This window comes from Acipenser ruthenus, chromosome 4, assembly GCF_902713425.1.
Source record: "Acipenser ruthenus chromosome 4, fAciRut3.2 maternal haplotype, whole genome shotgun sequence".
Classification (NCBI taxonomy): domain Eukaryota; kingdom Metazoa; phylum Chordata; class Actinopteri; order Acipenseriformes; family Acipenseridae; genus Acipenser; species Acipenser ruthenus.
Genome location: NC_081192.1, coordinates 2,590,752 through 2,607,112, shown reverse-complemented (window position 1 = coordinate 2,607,112; position 16,361 = coordinate 2,590,752). Strand labels below are relative to the sequence as shown.

The window sequence follows — 16,361 nt, the reverse complement described above, 5'->3', positions numbered from 1 at the left end:
TCCATGCTCTGCAACCCCCGAAAACAGCAGCACACATTCTCCCCACTCATTCACTCACTCCCCGTTCCCATGCTAAGAAACGGCTTGACCCGTTACCATTACAATACATGATAAAACATAAAATAACATAAAAGACAGACGAGACAAACTGAACAGACAACAAGTCCTGCAACAAAGCAATTGTCCGGGTCGTTACAATATATTTTTTAATTTGAAAGTAAAAATATATGAAAGCACGACAACCTTTATGTACAAAAATCTTCACTAATATACAATTGAACAAGAACTGTTGAGTATGTATTTTTGTTTCATACAGTATTAAATGGCAGTGTTTGTATCTGATAGTAAAAAATAAATAAATAAATATCAAGATAGATAAAGAAAGAAAGAAATGTTTATGCATTGATTTATGTATATTCATTTACTTCAATATGTATTAATGTTTTACTTTTACCAGATATATATGATAACCTTTAGCATAGCTAATTCTCAGAAAAAATAACATTCCTTTTTGTCCAGTGGGGGCCACGAATAGCGTTACTCTCATCAACTAGTATCGAGAGGAAGAACCGTACTTCCTTGTGCCAATAGGGACCACAATGAGCGTTACACTGACAGGAAACCAACATTTTTCAGAGCTAAAGATCAGAATCTCAGAATGATGATGATGATGATGATGATGATGATGATGATGATGATAAATGATGACTCGAAAAATCTCCAAAATATAACAAAGTCCAGAGAATTCTCAGCTGGATGACTTCATCTTTCAAAATACTGCTTGTCTCAACTAATTGTGTAGCACTGATGACAGTAACAGTTCCCTAGTATATTTCCATTGTCATTATTGTCATTTTTTGTGTGTGTGCAATGCGTGCGACTAGTGCGTTTTAAAATATCAATAAATCGTTTACTATAAATGAAACAGATGTCAAAATAAATGCGTTGCCTAGTATATTTCCATGTTGACAAATCAAGTTAATTGTCATTAAACTTGGATGTCCTGTAATTACTTTTGCTGCGCCAATACCATGAAAACACGTAAATGATCCTTGCTGTATAGAGAGTCTGGCAGTTCTCGCACTTCCCTGATAACTTGGCGCGAGGAACTACCGTACCTCTCAATCCATTCTGAGTCTGTATACGCATCAAGAGGATTTGACGGACCCTAAATACTCTTTTCTGTCTGATTTCTCTGCCATATCGAGGACAAGCTAGTAGTACGAGCGCCATGATACGTCCTAAAACAGGATCTGCGATGGAAATTGTTACTTGCGGCTGCTGTCTGGCAGTCACAGGTTTCTGGTGAAAATCCGCAATGTCACGGCCATGCAAGAGTTTTATGAATTTTTTATTTGTGAGGTGCTTACAATTACGAATCATAACAAATCCCTTTTATGAAACGGGCCCCAGACTGTTAACTATGTGCAATTGTGTAGTTTTAGTTTATTCCTCGTTGCTGTTTATTAGAGGAACTCCCCCAGGTCACATCAGGATATTGCTGCTTTTTTTTTCTCAGCTGGATAGCATTGCAGAATCTGTGTTTATTTACTCTCCTTCATGAGGTAAATAAGATCAATTCCAGGATCTCCATAGCTGAATCTAAGCGCCAAATTCAATACATTTTTCACTGGAGAACATTTTTAATGAAGTGAATTTGTAGTTTCCTAAAAGCCTTTTCCCTGCTTACAGTGAATTGAATTGCACATTTTGTGTTGACTTTTAACAACATTAATAATAATAATAATAATAATAATAATAATAATAATAATAATAATAATAATAATAATAATAACATTTAGTAAACACATTCATTGTATCCTAACCCATTCTGCCTCTCAGTTGATATTTCAAGCTGTCGGTCTTTGTTAGTGCATTCTTTTTAATGTCCAGCTAGCTAAACAGCAATCTCTCAGGACATAGTACATTCTTAAATTGAATGTTTTATTTGCAAGACACAAAGGTACAAACATCCAGACCGGACCAGGGCGGCTCTCCTGGCACATGACCATTATTTGTCAACGTTGTAGTCACTGGTCACTTAAATGGGCAATGTACACTATGCATACACTTAAGCAACTCTTAAAAGGGCAACAGCAATATATAATAGTGTTTGTTACAGGTATTTGGATTACTGTACTCTGCACCCCCATGGACACCCTCATTGTGTAAACAGGCACAATCACACCCCCACTCTAAACATGTGCCAAGGTCCACATGTGTGCTGGGATTGTGTCACACATTATTGTTTGCTATATTTTCTGAGAACCATCTATCCAATTGTTATTTTAATTGCTTTCTGGTTAGAAAACTGTCTAACAATGTGCGAGCAAATGTGAGCTCTATAGACCCCATGCATAAAGTTTCAATTCGCGTAAGTAACAGTTTGGGAGATTTTTTTTAATGGATCAGATTAATTTCTTGAATTTGATTAAATCCATCAAACAGACTAATGTGTTAAAGCTTTGTGAATAGTTGCCTTAATAAAAAGCATAAAAAGGAAACCACATTTCAGCTCACTAATATGCTAACAATAAATGAATAGCCTGTATCCGTCCAATATTTGAAAGCCCTCCCAAATTCCCCAGATTAATCTCATAGGGAATGTAGAATAATGGTGGTTTGAGGAAACAAAGTGGACCAGGGATTTGTACTACATCATTCAGATTTAGTGCTGCCATCTGTTTAATAGCACCGGGATGACTACATCAGTGCTTATGATCAGCCGTTCCCGGGGATGACAGATGCTATGGGGAGTTAACATGCCTGTGAAAGGGGGTTGTAACTAAACTCCAGATTACAAGACAAGGTTAACTAATAGGCATTGTATTTATTACCTAGGCCTTGGCCAACTGTTACAAAAGGTTATTCTTGTTATTGCCAAAACACACACACACACACTCACTCATACACAGAGAGAGAAGGAACATGAAAATGCTAATGAGTACAAAACATTGACCTATTTAAAAACAGAAAATTATTCTAATTAATTTAATACATCATGTCTATATGAATTGATATCTGGAGATTTCCATATACTTTATTTATTGTAGATAAATTTATTGCATTCATATGATCATATATAGGACTGTGTGGTCCAGTGGTTAGAAAAACGGGCTTGTAACCAGGAGGTCCCCGGTTCAAATCCCACCTCAGCCACTGATTCATTGTGTAACCCTGAGCAAGTCACTTCACCTCCTTGTGCTCTGTCTTTCAGGTGAGATGTTGTTGTAAGTGACTCTGCAGCTGATGCATAGTTCACACACCCTAGTCTCTGTAAGTCACCTTGGATAAAGGTGTCTGCTAAACAATAATAATAATAATAGTATATTAAGGAATGTTTTTTCTTCTTTACAGATAATTGCAGCATACTTTAACATTTTCGGGGAAAAAAATGGAAATATAGTAAATCTGTTTGTATGTATTATTTAACAGTGTTTTTAACAGTTCACTTGAAGTGTTTTAAGTATGTAAATACGTGTATTAATGAGGATCATGTGGCTGAATTTGAATACAGAGTATATTTTGCAGCTCATCTCACCTGGAACCTTGCCCTGCAGGGATTCCCAAAGGAGGGTCTAACTGAAGTAAAAATCACAAACAAACAATATCTTTGGCAGAAGCAAAAAAGGAGGGCCTGGTGATCGTATTGCTAGTGCTGAGCAAAAAATAAATCAATCAATAGAAACCTTGGCAAGCACTCCTTTAAAACTGTAATTTGTACCAGAAGATCTTTGTCAGACTGAGTAAAGTTAGAGTGGGGTAGAATTATATGGGGCAAATCACAAGAACATTTACAGAAATAAGCAAGTGTATATAAATGTATCGAGGATGCTGTTTGTAAACCATACAGTGTTTAGTAGAGAGGGTGTATTCACTTTCTGGGCAGTATTTTCTGCATATACAGCAGTCTTCAATTATAAATGTCAGGACTGCCCAGTCCCTGACCACCTTCCGGCACCTCCTCAAGATACACCTCTTCAGACAACACCTGTAAAACTCAACTCTTCCCTTCTGGACAATATAGCACTCTGCCTTAATGCACTTTAACTTGCACTTATCTGCTCCCTATTTTACTGTATTTAATCCTGCACTGTAGTATCTTGTATTTCACTTGCACTCGTATCTAACCCTGATGTGACTATCAACACTGTTATCTGCTCTTGAGCTGCCCCAATACTGTGTTTTGTATTTGCTCTTATTAGGACTGAAGTCATTGTAGTTTCTATCTGTTTTAGGGAATGTTGTGTGACACATGAATGTTGCCAGTTAGTAGGCTTGTTGGTGAATAGACAGGAGATTGGATTGGAGTTGCTGAATATTTACTCAGTGTTTCCACTATTCCAGTATTTTCTGTGTGAATTTAACAATGCACATCTTATTTATTTTTTTTATTATTTTGATTAATAAATCTGTTTAACCCCAAAAGACCTAGGTTTTAACGACTCAGGTCCCAGGTGAACATTGGTGGCTCTTAACCTATCCCCAAACAATGCAGCACAAAGCTTGGGAGAATGTCAGGGTTAAATTGGGTAGAGGTAAGGGACAAGAAGGGGTGGTTGTGTCCTTTTTGGCAAGCGATGATGAGGCAAGGTTTAAGGCTCGGATGATGTGATCAAAAACATTGTGCCATCAAAAATGTATATATTCTGCAATGAACCACAGTGACGAAAAAAATGTGATGGTGTAATATTGAACATCCCCAATAGCTGTGCATTCAGTTAGGAAGTGAAGTGAGCTTGCAGACATATAAGGAAAAGCTACAGTCAGCACCACTGCCTTCCATTTTAATGAGGTTGTCATGAGAAGCACACCGGGGGAAGTGTACCTACAGTATGCATATATGTATTTATTTATTCTTTCATGTCACTTATACTCTTCATGATAACCCATTTATTGTTGGAACCTCAACCTTGTTTTCTCACAGGTCCTGGGGGCAGCAGGATAAATGCATTTCTACATTTCAGTTCAGCTTGAAAACATCAATCAAAGGCTATGTTTACAATAACTTTCGGCACCCAGAATGGAAGGTTCTTTTTCTAGAATTTCGAAGTCATCACACTATACTTTTCTAGATTTCCAAGAGTGGAACATTGTTCCATGCGTCAAAACACGTCAAATTGAAGATTATTATTAAACTCAGAAGGGGGAAAAAACACTCCCTTAACTCTTGTAATAAATGCTTGTAACACAGCGACAGAAAGAAATAGGCAACAGCCAATGAAACTTGGTATAAAAAAGGGGGAAAGGGCACCGAGCTACATTAATGATTCCCCACAATTAGCAAGCATATATTCTTAGGGATTTCACAGCACACTTCTCAGAATCATCTCAGAACAGGTCCATCTATTTAGGCTCTTATGTTTTTGTATCAATATAAATTCCAGATACATTCTTTGCTGATACACCACTGAAAGCACAGCAGCAAACCAAAGTCTTTGTGTAGCTCTATCAATAAAGACTTATCCTGCCATCCTTAGAAAATTATTCTAATACAAAGGTACTTATTATAATCTTCTTAGTTATAACCTGTCTTTGAAAATTGAATTGATTTGAAGTTAAGAATCATACATCTTTTACCTGACGTTATGTTTTAACTTGACATTCATCTCACATTGTAGCTATTGATTCTGATGATCTAATTTCTGAGTGAGGAAGGATAACCACATGAAACAAATATAAATAGCACGCAGTTCAAAAAATAAACTTCCGTGGAATTACAACGATAGCCTATTGGCACAACTTTTGCACAGCACATTACCTAATCTCTTTTGTGCTACAAGGGAGTCTTAATAGAAGCATTTAACAAATAATTACATTTAAACCATCCTCGGAAACAACAAGCAAGACACAACACAAAAAACAGAGACGACAACTTGAACTCTGCAGTTACATCTGCTGCTGGATGGCCACGATTATTTAAATTGGAACATTGTTTTAATGCAATGCCATTTTCAATGCACCCTAACCCTAACCCTAACCCTAACCCTAACCCTTAATTATCATAAAATGACCCCCACTGGCGTGATGCTTGGAAGGCTGTAGTAAACAGTGTCATAATTCAATTAGTATTATTTTCAGGAATAGTAGTACTGCAATCATAGTGTGCCACCTCTATTTGTGTTATAAACATAGCCAAATAGAGAACAGGCTTTGACTGTGTGCTTCAGTCATGACCTACAAGTTCATTAGGGAACATTCACAAATGCATTGGATCATTGCTTAACATCTTAAGATAAATGCAATCTGCAGGTCACTGAACTCCTGGAATGATGTCTGAGATCATTACATGAGATCTTTGAAACGGTCAAACAATATTATGAATATATCTGAAGCCGCAAGGTGTCATTGTGTGCGATATACATGTTAATCATGGTTCCGATGTCAGTTTAAAAAAGCATCACGACTACATTGCCAGTCCCGTTTCACCCTGCACCATAATACAGGCTACTGATGTGCAAATAGCAACTGCTGAGAACATTCCAAGCATGTATTGTCTCTGCTCTTCTGAAGAATCAGTGTTTGGGAGTAATATGGGATGTAATATGCAATGGGTAAAGACCTTCTCATGAGGGACAGGATATCCTTTATGGTGTAACAAAAAAGAGCGTATTGACTGTATAGGGACAGTTTGAAATAAAAGACTGGCGCCGCCTTATGGTAAAGTTTAGATCAATTGGGAAACCTCATGTTTGAAGCCTGGCTGAGCTGCAGAGAGAGACACTGCAAGGAATGTGGATGTTATGTAACAAACGCAAGGATGCACCTCATACTTCATAATACAGAGATCTGTTCAGAATGGGGGGCGCACTGCAGTGCTGAAAGAGAGAGGGAGCCCACACAACTATTACTGAGTCAGCACACTCCACGAAAAGCCCATCTCGCACTTACATCACATCACACTTAAAGGCTTGGTAAACAATCAAAGAGGTCATTAGGAGTCCATTTAAAGGATTGCTAACAGAGGCTTTCCAATCCATTATTTCCAATGCCCCTTTCATTGTGCTGAGGATGATGGTTTCTTGAGGTTTTTTTTTTTATTGACATTTTTTATACATTAATTCAGCTTGCCCTTTGGAGTGAGTTTGAACTACAACACATGGCGTGATTACAGTATGTACCAGGAAGCAGAAGCAACTTTATATCTATACGATTTATCCCAAACGGAAGTCAAAATTTCAAAAAGAAGAACAGCAGAAGAATAGGGGGGCACCAGTGACAGCATTGCTAGTGCTGAGTTTATTTATATATATATTGTGACAAAGTTAGTCCTTCTTTGCGTACTTTGTTCACAAGTATGAGCGGGGACAACACAATAGACACAACGAGTGTAAGTTTATTTTAAACAGGATGTTACCTGCGTGTTTATTTTCAAGGGAAGTCCAATAATCAGAGTTGTAATGTTAATCCAGAGTGTGCCAACAATCAGGTAGTCATCCAAAATAGGGTCAAAACAGCCAACAGGGTTATCCAAACAGTCCATGCACAATATTGCAATCCAGAAATCAATAGAACACGAACACATCCACACCACACCACACCACACCACACCACACCACACCACACCACACCACACCACACCACACCACACCACACCACACCACACCACACCACACCACACCACACCACACCACACCACACCACACCACACCACACCACACAACCCTCCTTCTACTCCCCTCTCACTATGGTGCTGTCAGTTTGCTCCTTTTATAGGGCTGGTCATTACCCTTGATCACCTGCAGGTGTGTTGACATACCTTAATTACCTGGTAAGGATCCTGGGTAGTGTAGTTTGTGGTGGGCGACCATTTTGGCAACTGTAGTCCTATTGGGACCTCCATTTTGTGAAAGGACAAAGTCCTAACAAAATCTCTGCCCTCACATATCTTCCATTCAGGACCATGCCCTGAGGTTTATCACTATATATATATATATATATATATAGTGTGTATATATTTTTTTATTTTATTACATGGATGTAACAGAACTGACAGATTCAACCTCAGTTTGCTTAATATTATTGTCAAAAACTATTTTCTGGAAAATAAAAGGTGTGCTGGATGAACTTAATAACCCACAAGCATTTAAGATTTCAGAAAATTAGATTTGTTTGGTAATAGTATACAAAAATGAAAATTATCTTTATTTCTTCCAGGACAAACCTCATTTCAGATATATCCTTATATATATCAGCAACAACAACTCTCCGGATATATATCACCAACAAAAATTCTCTTTTTTAAACAGTTACTATCTTACTATATATATATATATATATATATATATATATATATATATATATATATATATATATATATATATATATATATATACACATACACACACACAAGGTTTGCACACAAGATCTTTCAGTTTGGATCCATATACTGAAAGATGATAGAAACTCCTGTCGGGGAGAAGATTGACAGCCACTGCAAGCTGGGCTCAGCTGCAACAGGACCCCGAGGCTTGATGACAGTCTCCCAGTAAATGATCAGGCGTTGTGCTGAATGATAGCAGATGTCACTTGAAGATTGTTTTGTCACCAAACCATTTTATTTTGGAGGCACTCTCTCTGTTTTCAGACTCACATCTGTACTTTCAGGCATTGTCTTTCTTAATTCATGGAGTTCAGCAGAGAATTCATGACAACGAGTCACAGGAATCTGATGTTGCCAGACTTTCACAAGCCAAAATCAATCAGATTTTCTGACAGTCTATAGCTGCAGACATTTTTTCGTTTTTTTTTTTTTACCTTTCTTTCAAAAGAGAATGTTGTATAGTGCATGTTGCCACCCCATGTCCAAGTGTTGTAATTGCATTTTAACCTGATCTGTACAGAATACATTCATCTCATGATCAGCACTAACTGTAGGTCATGCAAGGCTGTGATGTTTGATTCTACAGCCTTTTGTACTTTATAACGTCACAGAACATGAGGGACATTACAATAAAAACAATTAGAGAACTATTATTGCAGACAGGGTTTACTTTTAAAATTATACTGGAAAACCAAGAAAATATTATAGTTTGTAGAGTACTCCATTTTAGAAGAATTGTGTTACAGTACACATTCTAACTATCATACACAAATGAAATAATCCAGCATAAACTAAAGACACACAGTGCATTACTAATGTAATTCAGTTATACATTACACAGTATTGAAAAAAACATAACGTTTTGCAATTATATTGCAATTCTAGTATCCTGTGTGTGACTGTTCAGATAATAAGAGGGCATTGACCTTGCTTTTCTATGTTTTTTATAGATACATTATCTTTTTTGAAAAGCTGTGTTTTTTTTAATGACGTTTTGAGGAATAAACAGCTTCTAAAATAAGTTCACCTACCCGTAGGAGCATGAATAGAAAGTCATTTAAAATGACGCTTTTGTATAAGACATTCAATGCCATTGCTGGAACTTTGTGTGGAACAGCAACAAGTGTCCCGGCAAAAATAATGCAAGGGTGTTGTCAAGAAGGAAGTGCGTATTATAGCACGCAAGTAGAAGAAAATAATGGTCTCAATTAAAATGATCATTCTTAGCATAATCCTTGGAGGAAACCTTGATGAAATCAACAATAAGCCAGACATAAGAATACCAGATTCCTCCGATTTAAATTGATATTACAGATCAGTCAGACTTACGTACAATTTTAACATCATTGAATTTAAACAGAGAATGCATTAAATTAAGTTGACCAGGTTTTCTTTGAACCATACATGTAGGTGATGGGTAGATAGTTAATGGTAAAGTGTATTATATAGAAGATAGTGATCGTTCGTGGTGTACAGTTTGTATTCACTGCAGGAGGATGTCCTTGTAAATCACGAGACAGGGACGATGGTTTATGTAAGGACATCCTCCTAAGGGAAATAAAAACCATCTACCACATACGATCATTCAGTATTCCGTTTATACCATTCTGTTTATATATTTAAAATATAAAATGTGTACGTTTATGACAAATCAATTAATTCAGGGATTATTTTACCTGATGGAGTTTTACTTTCACTGTCAACAGACTATGCTTCGACACAGATTCATTTAGAACCCTGTTTATGGCCTCTTCACAACCATCTTTAGATAGACCCTCAAGCTCAGTCTGTCAGTTTACATCATCTCTGTTGCTTCCTACCTTTACCAGTTTTAATGAAGGGGCTACAGGCTGCTCATATGAGTCAGACGCAGGCAGATAGGTAACTGGCATTTCTTGACTAAACTGTGTTGTTTCCTACCGTTAACAGTGTAGTGTTATTTTCAGGTACCACTCAAGTGAGATAACAGAAATATCCCACAGTAGATATACCCTCTCTTGTGGTATAAACACAGATAGTGTACTATCTGGGATTTTGATATTGTCAGGTCCCAATAGCTACAGCAATCAGAGCTGGGCTTGGTCACCTCCAAGGAATCTCAGGTGATATAGGAAAGAATGTTCATGTCTCTCTGGGCTGGAATTGCATTAGATCTCTATATGGTCTAAGATACCTTGTACTGAAGTCGGGAACATTTCAGATGTGTGTTTAGATAGTGAATACTTCTCATAAATACTTGCATTACCCAGTGGGCACTCCTAGGTATGAGATGTTGAAAGAGAAATACTGCAATGACGATAATTGACTTCATGAACGTTATGATGTCTTCTAACTGTATACACACCAGGTCATGTCCTCTGTTGCAGTCTGGACCCTATGCACATTAACCCTTCGCATTTCTAATGCAACAGGAGGTAACACAAAAGGTTGTTTTAAAAGTAAGTATAGTTGCTAGAGGAAAAACAGTAGGGCAGAAAATAATCAATTTAGCAATAACAAAGGATAGAATATGTATGTAGCAGGATAGCGTCAGGAATGAGCCAAGCAAAGCTGCAGGTTAAGCGCTGCTGCACATGTTTAATAAACAAAGAACAAAATAAGCAAGCACAAGGGTCAAAATAACAGGTTTAAACAAAAAAAACACTAATATCAGGCTAGGCATGTGCCTTCAGACCAACACATACTACAGCACACACAGTGAAACACACACAGTGAAACGCAGGCACGCACGCACGCACGCGCACCTACTACCTCTCTCAAACAAAGGATTGTAGCCATGCTCCAATTAGCATCAGTTACCTAACTGGGGAATGGCCACACCTATGATTGCTGGCAGGGACAGATTTAACCCCATCCCTGCCAACCTTACATTACGACACACACATTATTTACAGCAGCAGGACTTCTGGCCTGCCACAATGGATTTAATATAAATATGATGTTTTCTATTCCTCTAGGTAAATTAAGAATTTCACAGAGCTCATTTAAACAGATACAGATTTATAGAATATGGCAGCTAAAGGCATGATGGTGTCTATAGATATGCCTAAATATGCAGCAGCTTCAGACTCTGCTTCATAACATTGTGATGTTCATTCTTTCCTTTCTGTGTTAATAGAAATTGTGAATGTTCCTTTATATTCTTCTTCCCTTGTATCTTAACAGTGCAAGTGATTACTATGACTACGGACATGGGATAAACGAAGACTCCTACGATTCTTACGGTATGTAACAAAGAAATGTAGATCAATATTTTGACAGAACAGAATTGTGATTTACTTCCAAGGAACCCTTCTTAAAGCTTCCTGTACTAGTAGTGTCAGTGATAATTACAACTGACCTGACTGATTCTTCACACTTGTGTTCTAACTTCCTTTTAATCTGATCTTGTATCATCAGGCTATCATTGTGTGGCTTCTTTTAATCTGACCTTGTATCATCAGGCTATCATTGTGTGGCTTCTTTTAAATAAAAACTATCTGCTGAATAAAATATGTTTTGTTTTTGTACCACTTCTACCATGGCTTTGAAAGTGAAGACAATCTCTGTGTGTTGACACAATCCTTCTTTCCCCCCAGGATACCGTATTGGATCATTTCAACACCTCTCTTGATTCACTTGACAGCTCGCAAACCATATCTCTGTTTGCTTTATCCCTTCTAATTCAGGTTGATTTCTTAGAAAGTTTAATGTCATTTTAGAGCTCACTTGGCTAATCTACTGCCCACCAAGTCTCCTTATTTTCATAAGTTGTAAAAAAAATGAAATGACAGATTTTCACCATGCACTATATCCAGTAATTCAATGTGCATATTGTGATATTACTAAAGAAACTCTGGCTATTGTAACACTATCATTTATTTTGTTTTATTGAAGCCACAATGCTTTAACTCAATAGTTAATGTACCTGAAGGGTATGTGCATTTAGATGGATTTATAAAGTTGAAGAAACTGTTGTAGATTTCTTTAACAACATTCTTTAAATAAATCACAGACTAAAGCTTTGTTAACAGGACCCTTTTGTAAACTGTATCCCCAAAACGGGCTAAACATGGCCATGCAGATCAAACGAAAACGCCTTTATGTTTAGATAGCAATTAGTCAGTCAACCCTGCAGCCAATCAGAATTCTGCAACCGTGGCAGCTTTTGTTTTGCGTACATCAATACTGTAACCATCTGTAAAATCGAAGCTGTTTCTTCTTCAATTGGCAGCACAGTAGCCTCAGGGTGGAAGGCTGCAGTTTCAAATCCTTTGCGAAATTAACTGAAGCTGTGTTATCTCCGGTATAATAGTGATCCCCAATCAACTGATGTTCATGATTCATAGGATTGTATGAAACAAAAATACTTTTAGTTTTTTTGAAGAAAAGCCTTTTTTGACAATCATGAAATGTAAAGAGTTAAAATGTCTTAATCAACAATTAAAGACAACAAAAATGTCCTATGTCTTTAAACCTAATTCCTTTTAGAGATGGTGCACAACAGCACTTAAGATCAAAAGAGTGATGTGATGTGCTGTCTCGTCTAGTTAGCGTACAAGTGTGTACTCCTCTGTACAAGGTTACCTGAGTCAGGTGACAGGAAGTGAAACAGTCACATGCTTAATTGAAAAGTCTTGTTTACGAACTAACAGCCCAAAGCACAAGCCTGGCCCCGCACACTGTTACCAGCTCCAGGGACAAATATGTGAGTGCTGGCTTAACATCAGAGAAGACGCGAAGGCACTAGCAAACTGACAGTGATGAGGTCAAGTGAATGCTGGTTTCAGTTAATGGGGATTCTTATTATATAGACTCTTGCCTGAAGCAGTCGTGACCTTAGTTAGGTTTTTATCTGTCGTGAATTTCTATTTCAAAATGCCATCCTAAGTTAATGGAAGATTTGTAGTACTTTATTTATTTATTTATTTATTTTACAAACTTTAAACATGGAAAAATACTTTATATTTGTACTGAAGCAGCTAATCCTCTCTTTAAACCAATAAGTATTACTTCCGATGATGTATGTGTAGGTACAAGTTTTTATATTATTAATGTGATTATTTTTGTCCATACCATTATTTGAAATGTATAAGGTTTATTAACTTCAAATAAGTACTGTAGTCCCCTATTTATTGTAGATATTCTGAGATTTTGTTTTTGTGTATAACTAGAAGATCTTATCATACCCAAGGTGGTACACAGCCAAGACATAGCTTAGACATTTTGGAATTAAATACATATTGAAATAAACTGCTGGATCTGTGATGAATGTAATGCTCTTTCATATGTTTAACTGGCTGATATCACAGGACATTCTTGTTTCTCTGCCTCAGATGGCAAGTTCTGCGTGATCATTGTAATGTTTACGAGTTACACATAGGGGTTGCTGTTTGCAGTCACATTGCAGGCATATTGTTCTTGTGCCTTATGCTACATGAGCCATTGTGGTCTAAGCTGCACTTCCTTATGTATATATTTCTGTTTTTATTATGTTTGGACAGGCCAAGAAGAATGGACTAACACTCGTCACAAAGCGCCTCCAGTGAGAACAGCGAAGGGAGTTTACAGAGAGCAGCCGTACTCCAGATACTGAACTCCGAGAAACCGAGTCTTGTCTGCTGTTCAAAGGAATGGCTTTTCTATGAACAACCCCTCATTTTTATTACAAAAACAAACACATGCAAACCAAGTTGTGAACTGCTTACAAACCCTAAAGGAGCCTGGAATGTTGGATTGACCATAGCTGTGGAGCCATCAAGCAACTGGTTACTCTCTGTAATGGGAAACCATTTTCGGGGAAAGAAAATATTTATGTTGAAAGATATAGGTAAACTAACCATTTATTATTGACTAGTATTTAACAAAAAAATATGATACAAGGCTAGTTTTTGCTAGAGGTAGAAATGTTTTCTAATATGGTATTTTAACTTCAAATGTAGTCTTTTTTTAATTATGCAGGATTGGGGTAAAAAAAAAAAAAAAAGGATTTCTTAGTTTAGTTTTATTTATTTATTTTTTGGGTTGTTTGGAGATTGGGAGGGTGGGTCTAGCTTCATCTCTTGTACATTTACCTAAACAGGACAGACAATAATAATAACCTCAAGATGCAAACGATGCTGTATTCTTTTTTTTTGTAACCAAAGTCTTCAAATGTTCTGTAGTGTTGAGCAATGAGCTTCTTCTTGCTTGATGCTAAATAAAACTTTTGAAAGAAAATTATTTTGTGTGTGTGAGGCAATCATTTGAATAAACTTAAGCTGCAATAAACAGAAAAAAAAACAACTTGCATTAAAAATCTAAAACGGTATGCACAAAACATCAGGCAGTATTTAAATTGTATAAATTGTACCCAACTGAGCTTTAAAAACAAACACAATACATTCAAAAGTGACTTGGTCTAATGCTGCTGTATCCTTACACTGCTGGAAAAGGATCCCCAATTACTTTTTGTTCCAGTATTTTAGTTATGATGGGATATTATTTATAGACACCGAATCTGTCAAACAGGGATACCTGTTTGGTTATCATTCTGTTCCTGTGTATAAACTTTCTATGTTCCTAAGCAAGATACATTCATAAAAGTTCACAATATAATGTCATATGCTGATCATTCTCCACACTTTCATGTTTTTTTTATCATGCTTTTACCATGCTTTATTATGCTGTGCCGTGCTTTTGTTTTCAGTAGGTTGAACTTTAAATGTGTGTTTACCATGCCTACGCTTTCATAAGGACAAACCCTGTATGCCAGCTCACTTTAAATCCACAAAAAATCTGATCAATCCAGATTAAATGCAGTGGAGATGAAATGCTGAAGATTCGCAGATTTAAGCTACAGTATATTGCTTAAATGGAGTGAGCGAGTCCATTCAAATATTTGTACAATCTTTTATAAATGATTGCACTTTGTAATAAGTGAAGTAATTTGGCATTGAAGACATGTTTATTTGTATGAGGTTCAGTACAATAAACTACCGGTATTATGAAAAACAAAACATCCTGTCTTTATCGCTAAAGTAACCACAATACTGAATGTTTCCAGCAGTCTAAAGATTAATCATCATACCAAAACTAAAGATGTAAATAAACAATGTATTTAAAAAGATTGTAGGTTTTGAAGAAAACAAAACAAAAACATAGCATTAGTAATCGTTATTGTAAGTAGCGTTTTATCTTGTTATGCCTTTTTCCAATAGTACAGCTTTGGAGTTTTTTTTTTTTTTTTTTGCTTGTTTGTTTGTTTTCTGTGGTCACATGAGAATTTGACAGTACCTAAACAAGCCTCACCGCGCTCTGTGCTTTAAAGAGAAACTGACTAAATGAGACTGAACGCACCAGACACAGAGGATGGGTGCATCCGTTAAAAGAACCTTCATTTGCAAAGGTAAATAAAACAAATAACCGTTTTAATCTCACCTAATCTACTTTAACATAACCAATTAAAATAAAAATACAGATACCTTACAAACCAGGAGTATATTGTCCATTCTCGTAAAGGCATTACATTTTTTTTTCTAAACTCTTCTAAAATCTCATTAAACCAGTGTAAAAAACATAAACAGTTTCAATACAATTCAAATGCAAGACAATGGTAAAAGATCTATGTTAAAACAATAATAACTTGTTTTAGTAATTATATTCAGATTATACTCATTTATCTGCATAGCTGTTATTATTAAATCCACAGTTTACCCTTTTATTTTAATTAGTAGAACTGCATGTATTGTATTTGTGTTTTTATTTGCTTTACATTGTGCTTATATTCTCTCAGTAATATGCAATGCATTTTTTATTACAGGTCACCACAGATGCCTCTTGACCAAAGGATCCAAATCCTCTTTACAGATTCAAGCGGGTAGGTATTACAACAAATGAATCAGGTCCATTTGAAAAGTGGACTTGTGGTAAGCTGCATGAAAATACATGGAATAAATATTATTACAGTGGCAGACAAAAGTGTTGGCACAAGATAATTAAAGAAAACATGTTTAACACTAGCATTTACTGACAATTAGCCATTAATTAATATGAAAGACCAAAATACACAATTTCTGGT

The 16,361-nt window shown here is 36.4% G+C and overlaps 1 protein-coding gene across 2 annotated transcripts in view; it reads left to right on the top strand.

Annotated features, from left to right (window-relative positions):
- The window catches only part of LOC117400744 (KH domain-containing, RNA-binding, signal transduction-associated protein 3-like), a 191,515-nt gene extending 176,992 nt beyond the window's left edge, over positions 1 to 14,523 (top strand). The window contains exons 8-9 of one of the 2 annotated variants that reach the window (XM_059021303.1): positions 11,489 to 11,547; positions 13,807 to 14,523. In XM_059021303.1, the coding sequence (XP_058877286.1) occupies positions 11,489 to 11,547; positions 13,807 to 13,898 (151 nt within the window). In that variant the 3' untranslated portion in view covers positions 13,899 to 14,523. The remainder of the gene's footprint in view (positions 1 to 11,488; positions 11,548 to 13,806) is intronic. The other variant, XM_059021297.1, reaches the window with a different exon arrangement.
- The last annotated feature ends 1,838 nt before the right edge of the window (positions 14,524 to 16,361 follow it).